The sequence below is a fragment of the Carlito syrichta genome, unplaced genomic scaffold (assembly GCF_000164805.1).
Source record: "Carlito syrichta isolate Samal-C Ts95f unplaced genomic scaffold, Tarsius_syrichta-2.0.1 Scaffold309503, whole genome shotgun sequence".
Lineage (NCBI taxonomy): Eukaryota > Metazoa > Chordata > Mammalia > Primates > Tarsiidae > Carlito > Carlito syrichta.
The window spans coordinates 178,845-206,046 of record NW_007253599.1 but is presented as its reverse complement, the minus strand read 5'-3'; the positions used below and the strand labels follow the sequence as shown (position 1 = coordinate 206,046).

The window sequence follows — 27,202 nt, the reverse complement described above, 5'->3', positions numbered from 1 at the left end:
ATCATATAACAATATTTTATATTAGAGAGTTACATAGAGAAATGTTTACAAATACATATATGTATATATATATATATATATTTGTATATATACACTTACTCTGTTAGCTGAGAGGGTCTAGAAGCCATGACACCTCAGTAGCAACAAGCACATCTAGCACCTAGATCTTAGTTCCTACTACATTTTACAACACCTTCAAGAAGGTGGAATATAACTTTCCATTCCCTAAACGAGAGCTTCTCAGTGACTTCTTTCCGAAGAGTATAAGATGGAAAGGGAAATAAAAGAGGAACTTTATAGTAAAATTTAGTTTTGCGCCCTTATTGCAGATATGCTACACATCAATTATTATCAAAAGTGAAGCATTAATTTTCAGAAAAGCAAAAACCAATAAATTATTGTCCAGTACACCTACAATAAAAGAAAAAGATAATTATAAGAGGTTCTTATAATGAAAAAAATAATGGCATGTGTATCCTTGGAGATACCATGCACAATGCATAACAGAATAGAAAATAAGTCAATAGAAATAATAGAAAATAAGTCAAAAAATCTAGATACATATTGTCTATATGTAACAATAATTTAAAAAGTATCTTTCAGGGTTTAAATATAAATCAAATTTTTTAAAAACACACTAAAAATATTTCTGAAAAACTATTGTTGCATGAGATAACTGCTACAAATATTATGGAGTTTTCAGCAAATTTTCTGTATACTAGAATAAAGAAAAAGAGTCAGATAATAAATTTACTTATTTCATTACCTTTTTTGGGATAATTTGGATCTCTGAAATTTTTTTTTTTTTTTTTTTTTGAGTTGGAGTCTCACTCTATTGCCCAGACTGGAGTGCAGCGGCCGCTCCCACGCCCAGCTGATTTTTTGATTTATTGTAGAGATGAGGTCTCGCTGCCCAGGCAGGTCTCGAACCCGCAGGCTCAGGCAATTCACTCACCTCAGCCTCCCAAAGGCGCAGGATTACAGGCTGAGCCACCGAGCCCAGCTTCTGAAATCTTTAAAAGTGAGTAAATTAGACTCTACCCTCTTTAATCTCTTGAAGGAATTAATTTAATTTAGAAGAAAACAACCTTGGTGTGGCTTTTGGAAACTAAAAAAAATTTCAGTTCTACTCAAACATCAAGTACCCTCTACTTAAGAATAATAAAAATAAAACTTGAGGAGGGAGAATTTTTACTCTTCCTTATAATTTATTAAATAAATAATATTTCCATAAAAATAATAAAATGCAGAAAATTTATTATGCACATTTATATTTTTAATATAGAAAATTTTTTACTTAGAAATTACTTTCAAGTTCATTCATATATTTTTATATATAAATTGTGGGTGTAAATTTTATATGTAAATATTTATTATATATCTATATACAAATATATAGTATTTATAATAGATAGTGTATATCTACAATACAGGCACAAAACTAAATTTTACTATAAAGTTCCTCTTTTATTTCTCTTTCCATTTTATACTATTTGGAAAGAAGTCGCTGAAAAGTTCTCATTTAGGGAATGGAAAGTTATGTTCCACCTTCTTGAAAGTGTTGTAAAAGATGTTGTAGGAACTAAGATCTAGATGCCAGATGTGCTTGTTGCTACTGAGGTATCATGGGTTCTAGATCCTCTCAGCTAACAGAGTAAGTGTATATATACAAATATGTATATATATCTGTAAACATTTCTCTATGTTACCTTCTAATATATAATATCATATATTATGAAAACACAGGCATAAAACAATTTTGGGTTTTTTTTGTTAAAAGTTGTTATCTATAGGAAGAAGAATAGCCAGAATTGTCTTTTCAACAGGCTACCATTGTTTTGCATTTGGAATGTGTCTAATAAAATTGTTGCATCTAATAATCTCCAAAGGCATTATTCCCATTGCTGCCTCTGTTAGGTATTTTGCCAAAATTCAGTGAATGTTAGGTTCATTAGTCATGTTTTAACTTTAGTCACAAAGGACCCTTTATTTATCTTCAGAGATGGTTCCTGCATATCTATAAGAGCATGAGATAATAAAACAGTCATCTGTCTTCACAGTGTAAAACAATCTATCTTTGCCCACAAAGATCAGAAATCATCTCTTTCAAAATCACCTCACATCTCTTAGACATTTAAAATTCATGTCTCTATTTCAGCTTTGAGATATATGAAGTTTTTTTCAAGTTTCAAGTAGGAACTTTAACAGAGTCTACTGACAACTCAGAAAGCACTGACTACTGTAAAAAAAATTGTCTTTGAATTGTCTTCATAAGAAAGGCATTTGTGCACACATTTGACTCCATTCATACTTTCCATTTTCTCTTTGGAACTATCAGAATTACACCATCAACTAACACCATGATTATTTCAATAAGAGTAAGTATGTTCTTATTTGATCATTTCACCTTCTTTCTTCATTCAAACTTCTATTCCTTGGTCTCCATAAAATGTCATACTTACCTGTTTAAAAATAAGAGATGGCAATGAATCAATGTAGGAATCTCTAGAAAAGAAAATAGTCTTTCTGATGTTATTTTTCCACAAAATTAAATGTGAAGACATTGGACTAATTAGAAATATTTATTACATGCATCAGTAAAGAGACAGGTGTTTTTATCATATCATAGGCTCTCAAGAAATATGTGTTGAATGAATTCAAGAGTACTCAGAAACAGGATAATTTGAAAGGCAAAGAGAAGTGACCTGCCCCATATAGTCACTCTTACCAATCCACATGTATCTTATTCCAAGATATAACTATTATATCTTTCATCGATGTGCCAGATTATCTGCAATGTTGTCATAAATGATCACTCAAATAACTGTAAAGAAAATATTCCTTGAAATATACTAAATTTAAAATACATCTAAATTAAATTGGTTTTCCAAAATATTTGGGTATCATAGAAAATAACTTTTTTTTTTTTAATTTGAGTTGGAGTCTCACTCAGTCGCCCAGACTGGAGTGCAGTGGCCGCTCCCGGCCACCGCAGCCTCGACTTGCTGGGCTCTGGCAATCCTTCCGCCTCAGCCTTCCAAGTAGCTGGAACTACAGGCATGCACTACCACACCCAGCTAATTTTTTGATTTATTGTAGAGATGAGGTCTCGCCTGCCCAGGCGGGTCTCGAACTCGCGGGCTCAGGCAATCCACTCACCTCAGCCTCCCAAAGGCTCAGGATTACAGGCTGAGCCACCGAGCCCGACAGAAAATAACTATTAATGATTAGAAAGGTAGGAGATTTTGGAATTTAGTATATTGCTCTGATTTAGAATGCCAAGAGCTTAAAAATGCTAAGAGCTTAAAAAGTTGCTCAATTTTGTTCAGAAGGGTCAATTCCTACATGATTCTATTTAAAAGTGTACTAATTACCAGCTAATTATTCTTACCCTGAACCTGGATTAGTGATCATTTTCTGTAGCTATGCCTATAAACCATAGGTATTTTCCTATCTATAGTAATCTAATGCTGTCATTTGTTACCATCCTAATACAAACAGCATGCTTCAATTCACCAACCTTAGAAAAATACACCTCTAGGTTTCTTGTGTGGTATAGGTTACAAGAAATAAGTGAAATTGTTATATAGCAAACTAATTAATTTTTTACAGGAGATCCTTCTCAACCTTGAAATGAAAGAAAAATAAAACTCTTTATTTACAAATTGACTTATTAGTCAAAGGAGATAGCTGCTCATATAATTAGCCAATTATTCATAGCTGAGAAAGAAATGTGGAATATCTACTGTGTTGTCTCCCAAATTTCAGAGTTCCTGATCTCTGCCCTTAAATTTTCATCAGCAGAACATCAAACAGGTTTATTAGGGTCATAAAAATTCACAAGCTCTATGAAGAACGCAAGAAAGAAAGTACAGTAGACACATGGGGCAGTGATTCGTGGCCTCATGCATTACCATAAGTATTAGAACAAGTTGTGGAGCAAAGAGTAGGAGGAGGAGGAAGAAGGAGAAAATAAAGAAGAGAAAGAAGTAGGGATAGGGATTAATTTACTATCTGCCAGGCATGCTGCATAGACTATCTCAATCAGGTCTCATAGTAATTCCATGAACTGGTTGTTATTGAGGAAACTGAGGTTAAAAAGGACAAGTGGGATGAAAAAACCTACAATCTGATTCCAGAGACTGTGTAAAAAAAAAAAAACAAAAAACCCACAGGAGATATACTCCCTTTTACTAGCAACACAGAAAAGCAACACAGAGGGTCAGAAGTCATATTTGTGTACTATTAAAGGCAGTCTTTAAAAAAAAATCAGTGCATTTTTGTTGTTAGACTCATAGAAAAAGAAAAAATATATTATAAGTCATTCTAAGAATCTACCATATCGTCTTAAAGAAGATACTTTGGTTTTGGTGTACAAGACAAATACGCTATTCATTCTTTTGTTATTTTTATAAATTTTTAAGGAGAACTTACTCTGCCCCTAGAAATAAGCCTCTTGCTGGCAACACAACAACGTTCCAAATAAAATTCGGCACCACCATCAGACAATCGAGTCATAAGTACTCTAATAAGAATAATCAGAGGCAACCATGGGAATGGTAAGAGGAAAAAGTTGCCAGGCTTGGTGGCTCAGCCTGTAATCCCCCGCTTTGGGAGGCCGAGGTGAGTGAATTGCCTGAGCCCGCGGGTTCGTAGACCCGCCTGGGCAAGTTGGCGAGACCTCATCTCTACAATAAATCAAAAACAAAAAAACAAAACTAGCACTACCACGCCTGCAGTTCCAGCTACTTGGAAGGCTGAGGCGGAAGGATTGCTGGGGCCCAGCAGGTTGAGGCTGCGGTGGCTGGGAGCGACCACTGCACTCCAGTCTGGGCGACAGAGTGAGACTCCAACTCAAAAAAAAAAAAAGAAGAGGAAAAAATTAACCTTATCTTGAAGGACTATAGGTGCTAACGTAAAAAATAAAATTAAAGAATTCTAGACGGTTTTCTGGTGGAATTGATACCTAAACTGCAACTTGAAAGAAGGATAGAAGAGGTTAAAGGGCACAAGTCGAGAGATTATTAAGGGAAGAAGCACTGGCATGTGTGAACCTCCACGGTGATTTTAAGCATGGCCATTTGTGGTTACTGCTGGTAGATAAGTTAGGTAAAGCAGCCTGAACCCAGAAACGAAGCCAGTCACCTGAATCCATAGACTGTACTGCTTATCACTATTTTATACCAACATGTTCTCTTGCTAGCAGCCAGAGCAACTACACTAAAGAACAGGGAAAGAAATAAGGTAAGTTGCACAAGTTGATACTCTGGAAATGTTAGAAAGATCTTCATTTGCTGAGAAGCTTACATTTTAAGATGAGGGCAAAAGGAAGTCATTGGAAGGATCAAAGTTACTGTTTTAGTTACAAAAATGTTATTTGCAAACTCAGCAAGATAAATAAAACTTCATTTTTTAATTTAACTTAATATCTATTCCTTTCATCCCTACCATACCAAGCTCCTCTACCTCATTCTAGTGAATTATGTTTGCCTATCTGTGTTGCTGCCATCAACCCAAGTCCTCTTGATACTGGTACAGTTGCATAGCACCAATGTGTTAAGAAATGTCAGTATCCATCAGGGTTGGCACTAATCTGTCATCAATTCCGGTCCACAAACTCCTATTTGTGTGTATAACTACTATGACATCTCTTTTTCTCCTTGCTCATAAAGTTTTTCAGGTACAATTGTTCTTTATGTTTACCATGTAAGACACTTTTATTATTCCTGTAGCAATCTGCAATGCAAGAAAATGTGTGAGACTTCTAAAGATCTTCTTTACTTTCGTATCATCACCAGGCATGAGAACATCCTTCATCTAATGCTAAAGGATCTTGAGAATGGGAAAACTCCATGTAACTTTCTGAAGTCCTTTAGTCCATGTTCAAGGAGCAGCTAATTGTTTCCTCCTGTTATTCTCTTTAGATCTCTAGAAGGGAAAGAAACCACAGAAATCTTATTTTTCCACTCTTCTATTCTTCTGGCTTCATATCAGTGGAAGATGACAGAGGTCCCTAAAGACTCATTCAGAGTTAATCAACTGTCTAAACTAGTCTCTAAGTCTTCTATCCTCTGCTAAAGAGGTTTCATAAATTCTGCAATGATGAGAAGCCCTGTTCTTACTTATTCTACTGCTTTAAGATGTAATTGCCTGAAAATATTTTATTGATATCAATGTCTGATGAATTTGAAACTAAAAATCCATAAATGTGCTTCTTCTCCTCCTCACAGTTCTCACTAACGCCAAAAATAATAATAACTTCAGTGTCAATAAGAAGTGAATCAAAAGTTTCAAGAAAATGCAGAGTATGAAAAGAATGTTAATTAATAATATATCAAAAACTGTTTAAGCCCGGCTCGGTGGTTCAGCCTGTAATCCCACACCTTGGGAGGCTGAGGTGAGTGGATTGCCTGAGCCCGCGGGTTCGAGACCCACCTGGGTAACTTGGTGAGACTTCATCTCCACAATAAATCAAAAAAATTAGCCGGGTGTGGTAGTGCGTGCCTGTAGTTCCAGCTACTTGGAAGGCTAAGGCGGAAGGATTGCCGGAGCCCCAGCAGGTCAAGGCTGCGGTGGCCGGGAGCGGCCACTGCACTCCAGTATGGGCAACAGAGTGACTCCAACTAAAAAAAAAATTTAAAAAAAACTTTACATAATTAATATATTTTATTAATTTATATTTGCAAATATTAATATTCTCATTAATTCCAGAATTAAGTATAAGGGAGAATTAAGTGTATCTGGACCTTGGAAAAAGTGATTCTGATTGCATTGATTTTAAAAGATTGAATGGAGGAGGTCAAAATGTTAAACAAATGTTAATATGTTTTTGAAATATTTCAACTAGGAGATAAAGACATTCAGAGTAAAATTCGTGTTATGAGTGAGTGAGGAAAAGGAATGAATTAACAAGATATTACAGATACAGAAAAATGACAAGATCTGAAGGTAAACCTAAAAGGAGAATAAAGAAAAAAAAGCAAGAATGACTTCATCAGAGATTTAAGATTAAGAGGGAAAGAAACATAGTAGAGAGTGCTTCATTTAAAGCCTTGAAATGTTTGCATCTTGGAGGACTTTCAATAGAAAATAATAAGGTAAACTAAGAATTCTCAATATTAAATGTAATGTGTCCATCATGCCCAGGTGCAGTTAAAGATATTTTATCTATATTATCTCTACTCAACAATATAACAAAAATTGTACATACTATTTTATGTGAATGTTGAACTCGAAAAACACAAAAATAAAGAAGTTAAGCAAATTGTTTGAGAACATTCAGATAAGAGAAGGACAAGCCTGAATTCAGACTAAGTTTGATCTAGATGTCCAAGAACACATTGAGTGAGGAAGTCAGGAAACTGTAAGATGCATTTTTCCTACAGATATGATATAAATCTGAGAATCCTCAGCCTGCTTCCAGTCACCTTATTTATGAGAATCTCCTAGGACTAGGGAACAGAGTGAAAGAAAGGACTGCCTAGAAAAGATACTTCAGGTGCAGCAACAAACATAGAGATTAGAAAAGCAAAAGGAGCCATGGATAATGGAAAAGAGCAAAGTGGTAAGAAGAAATTCAGAAAAAATGTGAGATAGTGAGAATTAAGCTGTAAAGACTCTTGTGAAGTTGACAGTTCACAGTCTCATATTCAGCAGAGTTTCAGTTAATGAGAAGTAAGTTGTGCTTATTTAATGAAGTAAGAAGGTGGCTATCGGTGACTTTGGCCAAAGTAGTTTAAATGATACTATAATCAGATGTGTTAATGATAAGCAGAAAATAGGAAAGTGGAGACAATAATAAAGCAGATGAAATTTCAATAGAAGTGAAACATGAAAGTGTGTTTAAAAACTGACTTAGCTTTGTTAAACCTGTTATAAAAAATGTCATTGTCATTTATAATAAGGTGATGAGTGCATTTCCAACTGCAACAAAGTCTGACCAACAACAGAAAAATTCAGGGATATGGCCTTTCAGCTCTGAGTATATCTCAAAGATTTACTTATTTCTCTTTAATAAATTGTTTATCAAAATTATCACTGTAGAATTGTCAGATGTGTTTAAAAAGAAACAAGGGAAAATAGTTTAGGAATTTTAAAATCAAAAATCTGCTGTTATGCAAAACTCTTGGGTGGAAACAAACGTAGAGAACCCTCAATCTGAAGAATATGAAACTATAGCAGCTAGTTAGAGGGCATTATTAAAGAAAACTAAAAGGAAAGTAATTAACTAGCTGATACAATTCAAGATTTCCACTTGCAAACAGGGGAAAAGCTTTTTGTAACATCAGGCTATCCAAGGAAGCATAAAAATACATAACACAGACATTCTACTCTAACATCAAGAGGAAAATATAGCCAAGGATAAACATTACAAATATAAAATATATTTAAATAATTTTTTTTTTATTTAACGATGTGGGTTACAATCCAGGGTTAGGTATACAAATGTTCATTATGCAGGTACCATTGTTAATGAGGTGTGCACCTCTCTACCCTGGAAGTTTCCCTCAGCTGCCAGTCCCACTCCCCCTCCCCTGACAGTTTCCCACTACCGCCAATCCCTTTCTTATGGTGTTATGATCATTGTTCAAGGTCCGCTTATGAGTGAGAACATATGGTACTCTCTTCTTTGTTTCTGTGATAGATCACTGAGTATGATCCACTAAATCCTTCCAAGTTGCTGCGAAGTCAATATGTTTATCCTTCTTTATGGCTGCATAATACTCCATTGTGTATATGTACTGCATTATTTAATCCAGTCCAGCTACGATGGGCAGCATGGTTGTTTCCATATTTTTGCTACTGTGAATATAGCAGCAACAAATATGCATGTGCAAGTATCTTTTTGGTAGAATAATTTGAGTTCCTCTGGGTATAGTCCCAGTAGGAGGATTGCTGGGTCATGTAGACGGTCAATTTCTAGTTCTTTCAGAGATTGCCACATTGTCTTCCAAAGAGGATGCACTAGTTTCATTCCCACCAGCAGTGTAGAAGCGTTCCTTTTTCTTCCCTTCCTTGCCAGCATCTGTTGCTGTTTGTTTTATTAATAATGGCATTTCTTACTGGGGTTAGGTGGTATCTCAATGTGGCTTTGATTTGTATGTCTCTGAAAAAAGTGAGGCTGAGCACTTTTTCATGTGTCTGTTGGTTGCCCATATATCTTCTTGTGAGAAGTGTCTGCTCATGTCTTTTGCCCACTTTTTAATGGGACTGTTTGTTTTTTCCCTTCAGTGTGTTTGAGTTCCTTGTAGATCCTAGGTGTTAGGCCTTTGTCAGATATATAGTTGGAAAATATTTTTTTCCCATTCCGTGGGCTGTCTCTCTGCTCTCTTGGTGGTTTCTTTAGCTTTGCAGAAGCTTGTCAGTTTGATAAGGTCCTACTTGACTATCTTATCTCTTATGGTATGGGCACTTGGAGTTTTGATAAGGAATAGCTTGACAGTTCCAATTTCCATAAGGGTGTCTCCTGCATTTTCTAAGATTCTTATAGTTTGAGGTTTTACATTTAGGTCTTTGATCCATTTAGAGTTAATTTTTGTGTATGGTGATAGGTAGGGGTCCTGTTTCAATCTTCTGCATGTGGTCAGCCAGTTTTCCCAACACCATTTACTGTATAGGATCTCTTCTCCCCAGTAGTTGCTTTTGGAGGCTTTGTCAACGATGAATTGGTTGAGAAATTGAGGCTTTGCTTCCAGAATCTCTATCCTGTTCCATTGGTCTGTATGCCTGTTCTTGTACCAATAACAGAATGTTTTGATTATTGCAGCCTTATAGTAAAGTTTGAAGTATGGAAATGTGATACTTCCCACTTTGTTTCTTTTGCTAAGATTATTTTGATTATTCATGGTCATTTATGTTTCCATAAAATTTCTGTATTGTCATTTTCAAGTCTGAGAAGAATGGTGTTGGTAATTTAATAGGTATTGCATTGAATATGCAGATTCCCTTTGATAGGATGGACATCCTAACAATGATGATTCTTCCTATCCATGAGCATGGAATATTTGTCCATAGGTTTGTGTCTTCTTGGATTTCTTTGAGCAGTGTTTCATAGTTCTCATTGTAAAGGTCTTTCACTTGTCTGGTTAGGAAGATGCTGAGGTATTTCTTTTTTGTGTGTGGCTATTGTGAATGGGATTGTGCTTTTTATTTGGTTCTTTGCCTGCTTGTTGTTGGTGTATAAGGATGCAACTGTCTTTTGCACATTTTATTTTGTACCCTGAGACTTTGCCAAAGTTGTTTATCTGTGAAAGCAGGTTTTTGACAGATTCTCTTGGATTTTTGAGGTATAGAATTATATCATCAGCAAGGAGGGATAACTTAACTTCCTCTTTTCCTATTTGGATACCCCTGATTTCCTTCTCTTTTCTAATTGCTCTAGGTAGAAATTCCGACAAAATGTTGAACAAGAGAGGTGAGAGTAGGCAGCCTTATCTTGTTCCAGTTTTCAGGGGAAATGCTTCCAGGTTCTGTCCATTTAGCAATATGCTCACTGTGGATTTATTGCAGGTGCTTACTATTTTGAGGTATGTTCCTTCTATATCTAGGTGTTTGAGGGTTTTTATCAAGAAGGGATGCTGGATTTTATCAAAAGCTTTGTCTGAATCTAATGATATAATCATGTGGTTCTTGTTTTTATAACTGTTGATGTATTTAATTACATTTATGGTCTTGCTGATGTTGAACGAGCTCTGCATCCTGGGGTTGAAGCCTCCTTGGTCATGGTGGATGTTTTTTGAGATGTGGTTTTGGATCCAATTTGCTGGAATCTTTTTGAAGATTTTTGCTTCTATGTTCAAAAGGGATATTGGCCTGTAGTTCTCTTTTTTTGTTGTATCTTTACCCAGTTCGGGTTTAAGTGTGATGTTAGCTTTGTTAAATGATTTGGGGAGAATTTCATCTTTCTTGATTGCCTGGAATACTTTCAATAGTATTGGTATCAGCTCTTTCTTGTATGTGTTGTAGAATTCTACTGGAAAGCCATCCAGTTCAGGGCTTTTTTTGGTAGGTAGTTTTCATATGACAGAGTCAATTTCCTGGGATGTTATTGGCCTATTTAGTGTCTCAATGTCTTCTTGTTTCAACCTGGGGAGGTTGTGTGATGTCAGAAAGTCCTCCATTTCATTTAGATTATCAAGTTTGTTTCCATACAGGTATACATATTAATCTCTGATATTCTTTTGCATTTCTTTGGAGTCAGTTGTGATTTGATCTTTTGTATTTCTGATTGTGTTTATTTGGGCTTTTTCTCTCTTTTTCTTGGTCATTCTGGCTAGGGGCCCATCAATCTTGTTAATTCTTTCAAAGAACCAGTTTTTTTGTTGTTGTTGCTGTTGTTGTTGTTGTTGTTGTTGATGATGATGATGTTTTTAATGATATTTTTGTCTTCTATGTCCCATATTTGGGCTCTTGTTTTAGTAACTTGGATTCTTCTACTAAAGTTGGGGTTTTGGTGGTCTTCTCTTTCCAGCTCCCTTAGGTAATTTGTTAGGCTCTCAACTTCTGATCTTTTCATTTTCTTGATGCGTGTTAGTAGAGGTATACATCTCCCTCTTAGAACTAATTTCATGGCATCCCAGATGTTTTGGTAAGATAGTTCTTCATTTTTATTTGTTTCCAGGAAACTTTTAATTTCTGTTTTGATTTCAGTGTTGACCCAGTAGTTGTTCAACATTATGCTGTTTGAAGTCCATGTCTTTGTGGACTTTGGGGAAATTTTGTTGGTTTTGATATTTATTTTTATTCCACTGTGATCTGAGAAGATGCATGGCAATATTTCAACCTTATGCAATTTGCTTATGCTTGATTTATGGCCAAGGATGTAATTGATCTTGGAGTACATTCCATGTGGTGATGAGCAGAATGTATATTCTTTGATTTTTGGATGGAATATTCTGTAGGTATCTATAAAGTCCATATGGTCATGTGTCCAGTGGAGGTTCTGGATCTCCTTGTGGATTTTATGCCTCAATGAACTATCTACGGCAGTTAGTGGGGTATTCAAGTCCCCTAGTGTAATAGTGTTAGAGTCGATATCTTTCTTTAGTTTACTTAGTAATTGCTTTACAAATGTTTGTGCTCCTTTTTGGGTGCATAAAATTCTAGGATTGATATTTCTTGTTGATGGATTGAAACTTTTATCATTATGTAGTGTCCTTTCATATCTTTTTAAATGTTTGATAGCTTAAAGACTGTTTTGCTTGATATTAAGTTCAAAACTCCTGCCTTCTTTTGTGATCCATTTGCCTGGAAACTCATTTTCCATCCTTTAAGTTTTAGTCTGGGTATGGTCCTTGTGGTGGGATGAGCTTCCTGGATGTAGCAAATTATTGGGTCATGGTTTCTTATCCAGTTTGCCATTCTGTGTCTTTTCAGTGGTGCATTTAGTCCATTCACATTCAGGCTGATTATTGAAATGTGATTGTTTATCCCTGTCATGAGGTTCTTATAAAATTTTTTATTTGTTTGTTTGCTTGTTTTCTTTTAGCTTTGGGGTTGATGTATGCGTGTTTTCTTAAGTTAGTTGTTGCAATGTATTGTCTGTTGACTCTGTGCTCTGCTGTTGTCTTGGGAGGTGTGTGGTCACTTTTTTTTCTTTCTTCTGTGCTTAATACCTTTTTAAGTGTCTCCTATAGAGCTCGTCTGGAAGCTGCATAATCTCTGAGGGACTGAATGTCTGGGAAGTATTATAATTCTCCATCACTGATGAAGCTGAGCTTGGCTGGGTAGGAAATTCTTGGTTTTAATTGTTTATCTTTGAGGACTTTAAATATTGGACTCCTGTCCCTTCTTGCTTGTAGTGTTTCTGCCAATAGGTCAGCTGCTATTCTGATTGGTTTTTCCCTTGTAAGTAGTCTGACTTTTCTCTCTTGCTGCCTTTAGAATTTTTTTCTTTTGTACCTACTTTGTGTGGGCTAATTGACATGTGTCTAGGGGGCTGGTCTTCTCATGATGTCTTGTGGGGGTTCTCTGTATCTCTTGTGTTTGACTGGTTACATCTCTGGTGAGATGGGGAAAGTTTTCTTGGATAACCTCCTGGAATACTTGCTCTATTTCCCTTTCTTCTTCTGGGATACCAATCAGGCTTAGGTTCAACCACTTGATATAATCACACATCTCTTATAGGCTTTGTTTTTTCCTTCTGAGTTTTCTTTCTATGTTTTTTACAGATCAGGTTAATTCCATGTTCTGGTCTTCAAGTTCTGAGATTCTTTCTTTGGCTAGATTAATTCTGCTGTCTATGCTTGTCATCTTGTTATTTATTTTGTGGATGATATTTTTTATGGCCAAAATCTCTGTTACAAGTTCTTTCAGTGTTGCATCTTATCTTTCTTGAGTCTTATTCACTCCTTCCATCCATTCCCTAATCCCTGTCATATTCTGGGGCCAGTAGTTGGTGACTTCCATTGTTTGGGTTCCAAGGTTTGATTTTTCAGGTGTTTCTCTTTGTTACACTTGAAATTACCTGTGGTTCACCATTGGTTTTTTTCTCATTTGTGACAGCTTTTTTGCTTTTCCCTTTAGCTCTGTTATTCAGTGTCAGTGGGAGAGGCTTTCACTTCTGATGTTTGCTCAGCCCTCTATTCTTCCGTGATCTGAGGTCTGGATTTGTTCTATTTTGAAATAGGACTGTGGGTGGGAAGCTTTGCTGTCTCTTGTAGTTTTGAAAGTCGAATAAGGTAGTGGATGGGGAGCTAGGAGTCAGAAGATACTTGCAAATTACAATGCTCACTGATTGTGGTATATGTTCCCTGAGACCCACTTCCCACCACCACTCTGCATGATGGTGCAGTGGGTATGTGTGTGTACCCCCTGATTCCAAGATACAGTAGCAGCAATGAGGAGAACACAGAAAAATAGAATAAAATAAGATGGACAACAATTTTTAAAAATAAAAAAATAGCAAGGAACAATGAAAGCAGAAACTAAAGCAAAAAACAATTGAACAAACACAGACACAGACACACACACACACCAAAACAAGCTGGAATAACAACAAAGTAAAATAAAACCATTAAAAAAACACAAAAAAGCTGGGAAAACTAAACACACACACACCCCTCACAAAAAATAAATAGAGATGAAAAAGAGAAAGACTGGGGGAAAAATTAGGAATGAAAGTTGAACTCTCACACATATATTCACAGACACCTAAACTTAAAAGAGAGAGAGATGAGCAAAAGAGCAAAAAGAAACCAACAAAAAAGTACCAAAAAAAAAAACCCTGAAAGATGAACACTCAATCATTCACATACACACATAAACAGAAAACAAAACCCAAAGAGGAAAGAAAATAAAAGAGGGGGTGGGGGATGCAGACATACACATTCATACACCAAGGAAAAATATTTTAAAAATAAAAAAGCTAACAAACAAACAGGCAAAACAAATTTTAAAATTACCCTACCCTCTTGTGACAGGTTCTGTAATTGTTCCCCTTGTCTGACTCTCTGCTATCTCCTGCAGAGTTTCTGCCTCTTTCACTTTCTCCCCTGTGTCTGGACCCAGGAAGGAGGAGGAGGGGCAGTGGAGGTGGGTGGGACTGCAATCCTCCCCTCCCACTCTTGTATGGTCAGGGACATTCCCTCTGGTGGGGAGGAGCGAGATTGTCTCTTACCCAGGTATGTACTCATGAGGGGGTGCCCCAGCCAGACCTGTCCTGGAATGGAGCTCTCCTATTGTGACTGACATCCAGGCTCTGCCTGAGTTAGTCCCTCTTGGTTGTGTCCCAGCTGCGTGGGTCTGATGTTCAGAGGATTTCTGGGGAGGAGGGGTGTTGGGTCAGCCCTGGACTCACCACTGATCTCTTTGGAGGTCTTCCTCAACCTTTTCTGGCCACACCCTTTTTCCTGTTTCTGAATCAGGGGGTAGAGCGCCTGAGACTCAGCACTTGTCCTATCCCTCTGAAGTTTGTGCTTTCAGCATTTTCCCTCTGGACCACAATCAACCCCTGAGTAGTTGATCTGCCTGGTCACAGAGATTGTGGTGAGCAAGTCAGAGCCCTTTCTTGCCTCATTTTCAAAATGGTGGTGAGGTACCTCTTTCATCTTCTCCAGCGGGACTCTGCCTCTGGGCTCCCTTCGTAGCCCTTGCTTTCAGTGTCCAACCAGGTGCTGCAGTGGTGAGGCAACGCCTAGAGCCGGCAGTCTCTCCCTGCCATTTCTTTGCAGAAAACTTTTGTAAGTTAAAAAAAGTGGCACTCAGCTTCTGTGACCCAGGAAGTGCTAGAGACCAAACAGAGCAGCTACAGCACCAGCTGCTTCACCAGGAGGGCCCTGATCACTAGCTCATGAGCTCCCACTAGTCAGTCTCTCCCATCATCTTCTTCCCAGGAAGAGTTTTGTTGAATTAAAAAAAAAATGGTGCTCACTAAGGTCCAAGCCAAGCAGGTGCAGCCCCAGCCACTGCATCAGGAGAGCCCTGGCCATTTGCTCCTGAGCCCCTCACTCAGTCAGCCACTCACCAACACATACACAAAATTTTCCATACATTCACTCACTCACACTGGGACTCCCATAATCTGACTGGCTCAGTCACCATCTTCCTAACACCCCTTAAATCATTTTCTATCTTGAAAAATTTGAACAGTAACATATTTAAATAAAACTTTAAGGAAATATATCCAGTAAACATGTTTTAAACACACCTCAGAGAAACTGGACTGCAACTGCATGCTAAGTATCTATTGTCAGTTTAATAACTAATACACATGTGAACTTGAATGTTGATATTTTCTCAACAAAGACCATTGTTAGTTTATTTGGGGATTTGTTTATTAAAAACATATCTGAGGATAGGAAATTAGGAAGTCAGGTTTGTGATTCAAAAACAACGTATTGAAAGGGGACATATTTTTCAGTTATGCTTATAAGATAATATGTTGAACATACACCAATTATAACCAGATTGTATATTCATTAAAAGCAGTGGTATGAAATGTGTGGTTGAAATATGAGTAGTTTGTGTGATACAAAGAGGAGGTGATTAAACCTCACCATGTGTTGCGTGTTTGCTTCACCATTTACCAGTTATGTAGGAATCACTCTCAATTTTTCTTCTCTTGAAGTTAGAAGTTAAGTTTTCTTATTGTTTCAAGCAGATTGGGCAACAGACACGTATCAAGCATGAGGAACCAAACAGCAATAACAACATTCATCTTGCTGGGACTGACAGATGACATTCAGCTACAAATTCTGCTTTTCATCTTTCTATTTCTTTCCTACATGTTGAGTGTATCTGGAAACTTAACCATCATCACCCTCACTCTGATTGATTCCCACCTTAAAACACCTATGTATCTTTTCCTCCAAAATTTTTCTTTCCTTGAAATTTCATTCACAACTGCTTGTGTTCCCAGATTTTTGTACAGCCTATCCTCGGGGGACAAGTCTATTACCTATGATGCTTGTGCCAGTCAACTGTTGTTTACAGACCTCTTTGCAGTCACAGAATTTTTTCTGCTGGCCACCATGTCCTATGATCGCTATGTGGCTATCTGTAAACCACTGCATTACATGACCATCATGAACAGCAGAGTCTGTAAGAACTTCCTCCTTTTCTGTTGGGTAGCAGCACTGATCATCATTCTCCCACCAATTAGTCTGGGTTTGGGCCTGGAATTCTGTGATTCAAACATTATTGATCATTTTTGCTGTGATGCCTCTCCTATCCTGAAGATCTCTTGCTCAGACACATGGTTCATAGAACAGATGGTGATAGTGTGTGCTGTGCTGACATTCATTATCACCCTCATGTGTGTAGTTCTCTCCTATATTTACATCCTCAGAAGTATTCTAAGAATCCCCTCTGCCCAGCAAAGGAAAAAGGCCTTTTCCACTTGTTCTTCCCACATGATTGTTGTTTCTATTACTTACGGCAGCTGCATCTTCATTTATGTCAAACCTTCAGCAAAGGATGAAGTGGCTATTAATAAAGGGATTTCACTCCTTATTACCTCTATTTCACCAATGTTGAATCCCTTTATTTACACACTAAGAAACAAGCAAGTGAAGCAAGCGTTCAGTGATTCAATTAAAAAACTTGCATTCCTCTCAAAGATGTAAAGGAAAATTGAGTTGATGAATCCAACTAAAAGAAAAGAAGAATGAGCACAAAACCTGAAGCGTTTGACATGATTTTTCTGTATACCTTATTCACCAGTCATATTGACATTTGCAATTTCCCTTTGAACTTGCTTACTGTGAACTGTATTCCATTATTTAATCATTAAAACCAAGCTCTTTGAGAATGCTTACTTTCACAGCCTAGCTGAAAGTGCTATTTGACTGTTATCCCTAGAAATAGTAGACTACATTTTTCCACAGTTTTTTCCACACTGTTAGGAGTGGCAACGTTCTTTGCGTTACAGCCAATAGAATGGATGTAGAAGTAATACGAACCATTTCTAGACCTGGCCTATAAAACTACTCGGTACTTGATCCAGTATCCTTTTTCTCCACCTATCAGTCAGATGTCCAGGCCTAAATGATGTTGTAAGTTTCATGTTAATGATGAGTGAACTTGTGAAGGCCAACTTCTCCAAAGACCTATAGGGAGTCCCCCACAATCACCACCAAATTGAAAACTCCATAAACCATTTATAAAGCAAAAAAATTAAAGTTTGGCTGTATTTGGGCTATTTTTATGGAATCATCTTAAAGTAGTTAGTTATTATAACAAAAACCAAAGATATGTGACATTTGCAAGCAGTGAGGAACATAAAAATTTATGTAATAAAGTGGGGAAACATTTTGTAAGGTCTGATTTGAAAGGCAGACTAAGAGTCAACAGAGATAATAGCTCAGGAGTAGTAACTGGGTAAAGCCAGTAGTGAGTGTTCATTATTATTTGCTACTTTCCAGAAAGATATTGCAAAATGGGCATAAGCTTGAGGTAGAATGGTTGATTTGAGAGCAGAAATCAAAGGGATTAAAGAGGATGGAGAAAATTGTAATTTAGAAAATTTGGAAAATTCACCTGCTTCCAAGTCTTAAACAAGAATAAAATGAATAAATAAGATGAAAAAGACTTTAAGAAAAAAAACTATGACTTCTCAGTTTAAAAATTCAGTCTTGTGTATGAATCATGCTATGAGTGTCTCCTTTTTAGCAAAGCTTTGCTTCAGCTAGACATAAAGTAGCCTCCATTTAGTTACAAAAACTAAAAGAAGTAAGAAACAGGCAAATCTAATAACTATGTTTAGGAAGGAAATTTGTCTGGAAGTTCTAGCCATAAAACCAATTCTAATCAAACAAATCACCAGTTTTGTAAGTTGATGAGGGAACTTTTGTGTTCTTTTGTCTCTTCCCTGTTGGGGACTAATTTCCAGAGTAACCTCTGAAACCACAGATTGTAGATGGCAGAGACTATCAGCCATGCATGAGAAAAATGCATTTGTCACCATATATTTGTGGCCTTTTTGACACAATATTTAGCCTACATAATTAGTATGTATTAAAAGATGATGAAAATCGAATTTCTAAAAACTCAACCTGTAATGAACATAAGCTACATAAAATTGCATTTTAGAGGATAATAAAAATAATATCTGTGAATTCTCAGGAAAATGAAGAAGCAACTATAGTCATTATAGTCTCCTCCAAACCAATATACAAAGCAGTGATTTCTATTTTTAAATATTAAGAGGAATCTAAGGTTAAAACAATTAACAGGATGAGAAATCATATAACACATCATAAATATGAAACTCTGTATTCTAGAACCATGATGGATAAAGATATGTTTTAAAATATGATTTAAAAGCATCTAGAAGTTATAGATAAAATATATGTATATATGTATTTACATATATGTACATATGTATTTACATATATGTATATGTATTTACATATATATACTCTACTTAAGTGCATTACTACTCTCATAGGAAATAAAAGCAAATCCCGAGTTGCCTGAAATAGATTAAGTGAGTGAGTAGAGATAAAATATAGAGGGAAAGAATGAGGAGGTTGTCAAACTATATAATCAGGAAGTTTAGGTTTTAATATTCGCATAGAGACAGAATATAGGTCTCAGGGAAAAAATTTGGACCAACACACTAGCATAAAGCCTATATCATAAAATGTCTACAAACCCAATGAAAAATCAAAATAGAAAAAATCTGCATAACTGCCTAAAGAGATAACAAATAATTTTACCTTCTTTTTCCCTGGGCTGTATATCAATAAAGTAGTCTGGTCCAAGGAATATGAAATCTTATATCTGGAAATTAAAGAATTAGTGATACTCCACTTTTGAAATATAAATAAATAAAAAGTAGGCAAACAAAAATAAGGTTGCTTGAAATCTGAGTAAAATACTTAAATATACTCTTTTGGTGAAGAGCTATGTAAAACTGAAATGACAAGCTATCTTTAAAGTAAGTGTATAGCGATGTGTTTTAAACCTTTAGGTGTGGATAAAGGTTTTTAATGGTGTGTATAATTTTCCTCCAGTCAAATGTACTGCTTTTCCTGGTCAATCAGTTTCCCAAAGTATTACGTAATTTAAGGTTTTCAATATACCTCGTCTGCACAGGTCTGGTTTTCATTTAATTCTATAAATGACTTTGCTAAACATTTGTTATACCTATACCTAAAAGCAATGGTTGACACACACATCAATAAAAAGTACAATATCGTTCTTTATGCTTTGACTCTAATAACCTCTTCTCTGGTACCACATATTCCCAGTAACTAAGGTGGTGACTTTTGAGGACATTTTTAAGTAAAGCTTCTGTAATCATGTCTACAGAAACTGGTTTCAATGTGTAGCATACCCATCTACCCTCTCAATAGGAACAACACATTATTTTTCTATTAGTTTGTCTATTATTAACCAATTGTACTGTAAGGAAGATGTGTTCCCTTCATAGTTATACAACTGCTTTTGGAGACCAGTGATAAATGGCTCCATTGTCCAGCAATGTTCTGCTACAATTAGGTTCATCATATGATTGTAAATGCACCACTTTCTCCCCATCCAAGTCTACTGGTACCTCTGGTCACAGATCTTTAGCAATATAATATTCTAAATGATAAGAATATTTAATAATCCTTCCTGAGTAAGGATACAAGTTTCCTCTAAGCCCTATTGAGAGATATGGTGTTTCATCTGTTATTTGATCAGTTCACTTACAAATTGTCTTATTCTCTTCCCAAGTCGATATGCAGAAGTTTTTCAGTTTCCTAGAAAATATACTCCTTGATGCTTCTATTTGGATTAGCAAGTCCTTTTCCTCATGATAATGACTCTGTAGAAATGTGATTTTCACCTGACTTGGCACTTCAAGACTCACTTTCAATCTTAATATTTCTGAAGGGTATCTGGCAAAGTGGAGCCTGCAGATCAAACTATTACATAACAGTAAGATAGGTGCAATTGAAATATATCTTATACATTTCCCAGTGCTGTGTACTCTAGAAACTTGCCAGTTATATTCCATTCCTAAGAACGGGTCAGTTTGTAAATGCCATAATATGTCTCACATAAGGGAATTGCATATCCCTAGAGGGTCTTCAGCATTACTGATACATATTATTACACCCAAAGTCACTTATCTTCAGTCTGACCATGTTCCTTTGTTTTACTTAAAATCATGTCATTTGTATTCACATTTGATAGAATTCATCTGCTTCCTACCACACCCAAACATGTGTCTTGTCAACACATCATTTTTTTTTTCAGTATAAAAGGAGAGTAGTTTTTCAGCAGTCTCTCCCTGAATGATCCATTAACACTAATACTAAGAGGTCATCTGAAAAAATAATTAGAATGATAAATATAGCCAATGAACCATAAAATGCATAGAATGATATCTCTGGTTGGGTCACAGTGAGTTGAAGGCAAAAGGGATATTGCATCACTTCTATTCATCAAATTATCAGTGGAATTTTTAAGCCATTGTTGGCCATTAATCAGTACCAGATTTAAGTTATTCTCTTGCTGTCATAAAAATTTTTCTCTGTCATCGTGAACGACTTAGGAGTGTTCTCTCCAGTTGCCATGACCTCCCTTCATTTTCATTTATTACTTGTTTTGACCATACTCATGTCTCATGGTCCAATTTCAACTATAGCTTTCACCCAAAGGACAGGCAGTCACAACAGTTTTGGTAATGCTTCTCCTCTGCCCCACTTCCAGGCAGCGGTTACTGGGTTTGACATCTAAAGTATCACAGAACTGCCCCTGCCATTTATTAAGTAGACTCTACTCACAGTTAGCTCTGAATTTGCTACATGGGTGAAATGGCAACCTACCCTAAAGTATCACTGAAAATGCATGCAGTTAAATGTAATGGTATGAATATTATGCCTTAACTATTACTATCCCTCTCCCCAGGCACCCATGAATTCAAATCTGGCCCATGACAACCATTAAAAAAAAAAAGAACTAAAAATAATATATGAAATGTTATGGGCCAGGTACGGTGACTCAGTCTGTAACCCCAGCACTTTGGGAGACTGAGATGAGAGGACTGCCTGAGCCCAGGGATTCGTGACCAGACTGGGAAACTTGGTAAGACCTGGTCTCTACAATAAATCACAGAAACTATTCGGGCGTGATGGCATGTGCCTGTAGTTTCAGCTACTTGGAAGGCTGAGGTGGAAGGATCGCCTAAGCCCAGCAAGTAAAGGCTGCGGTGGCTGAGACAATGCCATTGCACTCCAGCCTGGGCAACAAGAGTGAGAATCCAACTCAAAAAAAAAAGTTATGAAGCTGCAATATCACCCAACCCTCATCCAATTCTCCTAGTCCTATAAACCTTTCCAGTGAAGCATCTGTCTTACTTCCTCTTTTATGTACTGTGAGAAAGCAACATTGTAAATAAAATTCTTTCAATATTTATCAGTCATTTCCTTTGAGAAATTGAGACCACTGCATTGAGGACATTATGGAATAGATGTCTACGTAATATTTTACTTTCTTGTCCTGTTTTGTGCATTGGCAGCAGTAAAATATGTAACTTTTTCTAATATTTTCAAGATACCCTACAAAGGTTTGGTTATGTAGATGTAAGTCTCTCAGTCAATTTCTTTCAAATTTCATAAGTTTCACTGAGGAAGTAAATTTAACACCCTGTCTAAAAGCGTGTCACTATCCACTATTAGATTTGGATTCTTACAGGCTAGGGTAAATTGAACAAATCTGAACGAGCATTTTAAGAAGTGCCCATGAGGCCTAAGTGACTTTCTCATACTCTACAGTTTATGTTTCACTACTAATTAGAGTCATTCTACCAATTGTTTTTTTTTAAATACTGTTCCTCAAAAGCCTATCTGAACAACTCACTCATAGGATCCAAGCATACTGCTAGCCTCATCTTTTCATTTATTCTCTTTGACCTCTCTTTTGTTTAGCATAGTTTTTTGTTTCATCATGAAATCCTATGCATGGCAACTGAGCTTTCACTTCAGGCACAACATGAATATTCCTTCACTCCTCTGAAAACAAAGTGAAAAACGATGCCCCAAAACTGGCCCCAACTATTACAATGCCCTCCCTGATCTGCATTAACAATACTAACCTAAGTCTGTCTTTCTTGTCATCCTAAGTTCTTTGTAAGTTTGCCTGCCTACCTGATATCCCCATATAAAAAGGAATATGTTAATTACTTATTATATTTAAAAGGGTCAGAAAAGAGATGGAGAAATTATCCTTCTCAGGGTTAGCCTGCATAACCTCTACCTTTACCCACTGAAATAAGATCACCAATATCACTCTGGCTATGTTTCCTTACAAGAGTTTGCAGTCACTTAGGTCATCAGTCTAACTTATTCCTTCTCTTGAGTAAATTGAAATTAATAAGGTGCTCCTTTATTATTTATTTTTTAAAAAGAATAATGCCAGTTAAGATTCATTAAGCTTTTGCTACTGTCTCTCTATAAAAAGTCTAGTTATTTGACAGCATATTTTTGCTTCTGGCTATGTGTACAGTTATTCAGGTTAATCAATGATCTCAGATAAATTAATCTGAGTTAATTTGAGAATGATGGAATTTCTGCCCAGGTAGGCAAATGAGCATGTGAAATCGTTCTTCTTTTTTTCTATTACTCAAGCTTTCTTCTTCAGATGAAAGAATATAATATTCTACTGATTTTCATTATGTACTGTATTCTCTGTTTTTTGTTTGTTTGTTTGTTTGTTTGTTTTTGCTTATCTAATTCCTCTGGGCTGCTATCTATTTAATCCAGTTTTAACTGGTAAGACTTGTACTCTCAATCTCCTGAAAGTTTTCATCATTTCATACCAAAGATGATTTGGTAGCCATTCTGGTACTAAATATTGTGTATTCTCTCTCTCTCTCTCTCTCTCTCTCTCTCTCTCTCTCTCTCTCTCTCTCTTTCCTTTCTCTCCCCCATCTCCCCTCACCCTTCTCCCCCTCTCTCTCTCTCTCTCATTTTATTGTTGAAAGAAATTTTATACACCAAAAATACTACATTGTTAAATCAGAATCAACATGAATTATAAAACTTGTCCATAACTTCTAAAGATACTGATGATGGTAAGTTGCAAATCAAGCATTCTTCTCTTAGAAAGACTCGCAACTCATAGATGTAGTCCATAACCCTTAAGTTCAAAATTACAGGTTTATTAGCAATCAGCAACCTTGACAAACTATAATCCTACTAAAAACATCGTATTGAAAATATATCTTGGCTAAGTGTGTTCCTCAAAAGGTCTGCCATTAATTTACATATTTGTAAAGGAATTTCACCAGTTCAAGTCTTCCTTTCTCTTTCAGACATACCTGGGAAAGAGAGAAATAGAAAAAATTCATCCTTAGACCTCAAGTATATTCTCTGCCAGCCCCTGATTCATGTAAGGACAGTAGGAGTGTCATTACCCAGAAGGGCATACTTAGACACACTTTTAAAAGCTTGAAACCAGGGTAGGTTATAGGTTATGGCTACAAAATAAATAGAAATACACCACAAAAATAAAATTGACTGATTTTTTAATCTTTTGTGGATCCATAGTACCATTAACTACCTTAATCATCTACAAACCTTATATTTCATGGAAATCATGTTTTGCCACATACTAAGGTCAAAAAAACTGATAATCATAAAGGTGAGTGGATTTTCCCCGAGCTATTGCAGTTAATTCACAGCAAAGTATTAACTATTACTCATATTCCTGTGAGAAATGACTGTGTTAGCATGCATTTACGAAGTACACACCTTCTATGGTTTTCATACCATATATTCCTGGTTTCTCTTCTTTTATGTAGCTTTCTTCCTAACCATCTTCATTTATGTATACCTAAAATTATGTTGCTTCTATAGTTTTCATCGTGAACACTCTGATTATTTTTTTAATACTATTTCCTCAGACAAACTATCTTGTCACCATACCTTTTATCATCACCACTCTGAGGCTAACTTTCGGTTATCCTTATTCATGAATGCCAAAGAGACATTTCTGAATACATAGCTTACTTACCTTTACCTTTTTTCTTGCTTTAAATCAAATGCATTTTATACACATGTGCATAGCTTATATTGCAAAAACGTTAATAATTACCATCTAAGCCAAGATTTAAGAAAGTATCAATGCCACAAATGCTCCCTGGCTATTCCTTTTACACTACATTGCCTTCTGTATATATGTTTTGTGTGTTCTATTTATTTATTTCTTTTTTATTGAGTTGGAATCTCACTCTGTCGCCCAGGCTGGAGTGCCTGTGGCACACTCATGGCAGCTCCAGTGTTGACCTGCTGGACTCCAGCAATCCTTCTGTCTCAGCCTTCCAAGTAGCTGGAACTACAGGCATATGCTACCGTGCCCAGTAAATTTTGTGTGTGTGTGTGGAGATGAGGTCTTGCCAAGTTGCCCAGGCTGGTCTCGCACCCACAGACTGAGGCAATCTACTCGCCTCGACCTCCCAAAGTGCTGCGATTACAGACTGAGCCACCTAGCCAGGTCTATGTGCTCTTTTTCAAGTATCATTTTTATTATTAAAGCTCATGCATGTGAAATTACTAAGTATTCTAAAATATATGTATATATTATATTCCATAAATGAATGTAATACCAAATTGCACAGCTTATGAAGAACCAGGAAAATCTGTACTCACATTGAAAAAAAATAATAAACACTAACACCAAACTAACACAAATCTTTCAATTATCTGGCAAAGGAATTAAAAGAGGTAATATAAAAATGCTCCATTAAGCAATTGTGAAACTCATAAGATCAGTGGAAAGAAAGAAAGATTCACAAAGATAGCTAGACTAACCAAAAAAAGAAGAGAGAAGACCAAAATAAACACAATCAGAAATGAAAAAGAAGACAACTGATACCCCCAAAATGCAAAAGATTATTAAGGACTATGAATAACTCTATGCTCATGAGCTAGAAGAAAACCTAGAGAAGATGGATACAATTTTGGAGACATGCAAACTTCACAGGTTGAGCCAAGGAAGAAATAGAAATCCTGAGCAGACCAGTAATGAGTAGTGAGACTAAATCAGCATAAGATTTTTTTTATTCCCAGAACCAGACAGATCCACAACCAAATCCTACCAAACCTACAACAAAGAACCAGTACCAATCCTGAACCCATTTCAAAAAAAATCTAGGAGAGAATCTCCCCTAACTCATTCTACACTTCCAGTATCACCCTGATACCAAACCCAGACATGGACACAACAAAAACAGAAAACTATAAACCAATGTCCTTGATGAATAGTTGCAAAAATTGTCAACAAAATAATAGCAAACTGAATACAATAACACATTAAAAAGATAAAGATAATATGACACGATCAAGTGAGTTTTATTCCAAGATTGGAAAGATGTTTCAACATATGGAAACCAAAAAAATATGATTCATCACATAAAGAAAAGTGAAAACAAAAAAATAGACTTTTTAAAGTGAGCCATATGGATGGCCAACAACCATAAGAAATGTGCTAAACCTCCCTAAACATCAGAGAAATGCAAATTAAAACCACAATGAGATACCATCTTATCCAGTCAAAATGACTACTATGACTGCTTTTTGTAAAAGTCAAAAAGTAACAAATGTTGGTAAGATGAGGAGAAAAGGGAACACTTAAACAATGTTGTAAATTAGTACAGCTTCTATGGAAAACAATAAGGAGATTACTTAAAGAGCTAAAAATAGCAATCCCACTTTTGGATAACTATCTAAAAGAATAGAAATAACTATACCGAAAAGATACCTGCATTTGTATGCTTGTCACAGCACTATTCACAATAACAAAGACATGGACTCAATTTAAGTGTTCATCAATGGTTGAATGGATAAAGAAAAAAGAAACTATGATAAATATACACCATATCTATATATTCCATATACAATATAATACTATTAGCTACAAAAACAGAATCATGTATTTTGCAGCAGCATGAATCAAGTTGGATGTCATCCTCTCAAGTTAAAAAAACTCAAAAACAGTCAAACACCACATGTTTTTACTCATAAGTGGAACCTAAATAGTGTGTACACATGGGCATAGAATGTGGACAATAGACATTGAAGATTCAGAAAGGTGGGAGTCTGGGAAAGGGAGAGGAATGAGAAATTACTTAGTGAGTATAATGTACATTATTCAGGTAATAATTATGCTAAAAGCCCAGACTTCACCACTGCACAATATATCCATGGAGCAAAGCTCATCTTACACTCCTTATAATTATATAAATACAATTTTTAAAAAATAAAAGTTTATAGAAGAAAAAGAAAGCTAAAAAAAGAGCCAAATGAAAATTTTAGCACTAAAAGATACTATAGTGTGGGCAAAAACAAAACAAAGGAGAATAAACTGAAAAGCAACATGATCATGACGGAGGAAGCAGTTAGTGAACTTGAAGACAGAGCACTAGAAATTATTCAATATGAACAGAAAGAAAAACAATTAAAAAATAGATAAACAGATACTCAAGGACTTATAGAACATTAAAAAACGTCTAATATTTGTGTATTTCGATTTCAAGATAGAGATGAAAAAGAGTATTATTCTACAGAAGTGTGTTTCTTTTTTTATTTTTTAAAGAAAGCATATGCACCAATAATAAACAAACAGAAACCCAAATAAGAAGCACAATTCCATTCAAAATAGTCACAAAAAAAAATGAAATACCTTGGCATCTTCCTAACCAGAGACGTGAAAGACCTTTACAATGAAAACTACAAAACTCTGCTCAAAGAAATCAAAGACACACAAACAAGTG

The 27,202-nt window shown here is 36.0% G+C and overlaps 1 protein-coding gene across 1 annotated transcript; it reads left to right on the top strand.

Moving 5' to 3' along the window:
• The first annotated feature begins 16,124 nt into the window (after positions 1–16,124).
• Positions 16,125–17,063, top strand: LOC103269834 (olfactory receptor 6C2-like). Its single transcript, XM_008067390.1, has one exon. The coding sequence runs from the start codon at positions 16,125–16,127 to the stop codon at positions 17,061–17,063; it is 939 nt and encodes a 312-aa protein (XP_008065581.1).
• Positions 17,064–27,202: the final 10,139 nt, after the last annotated feature.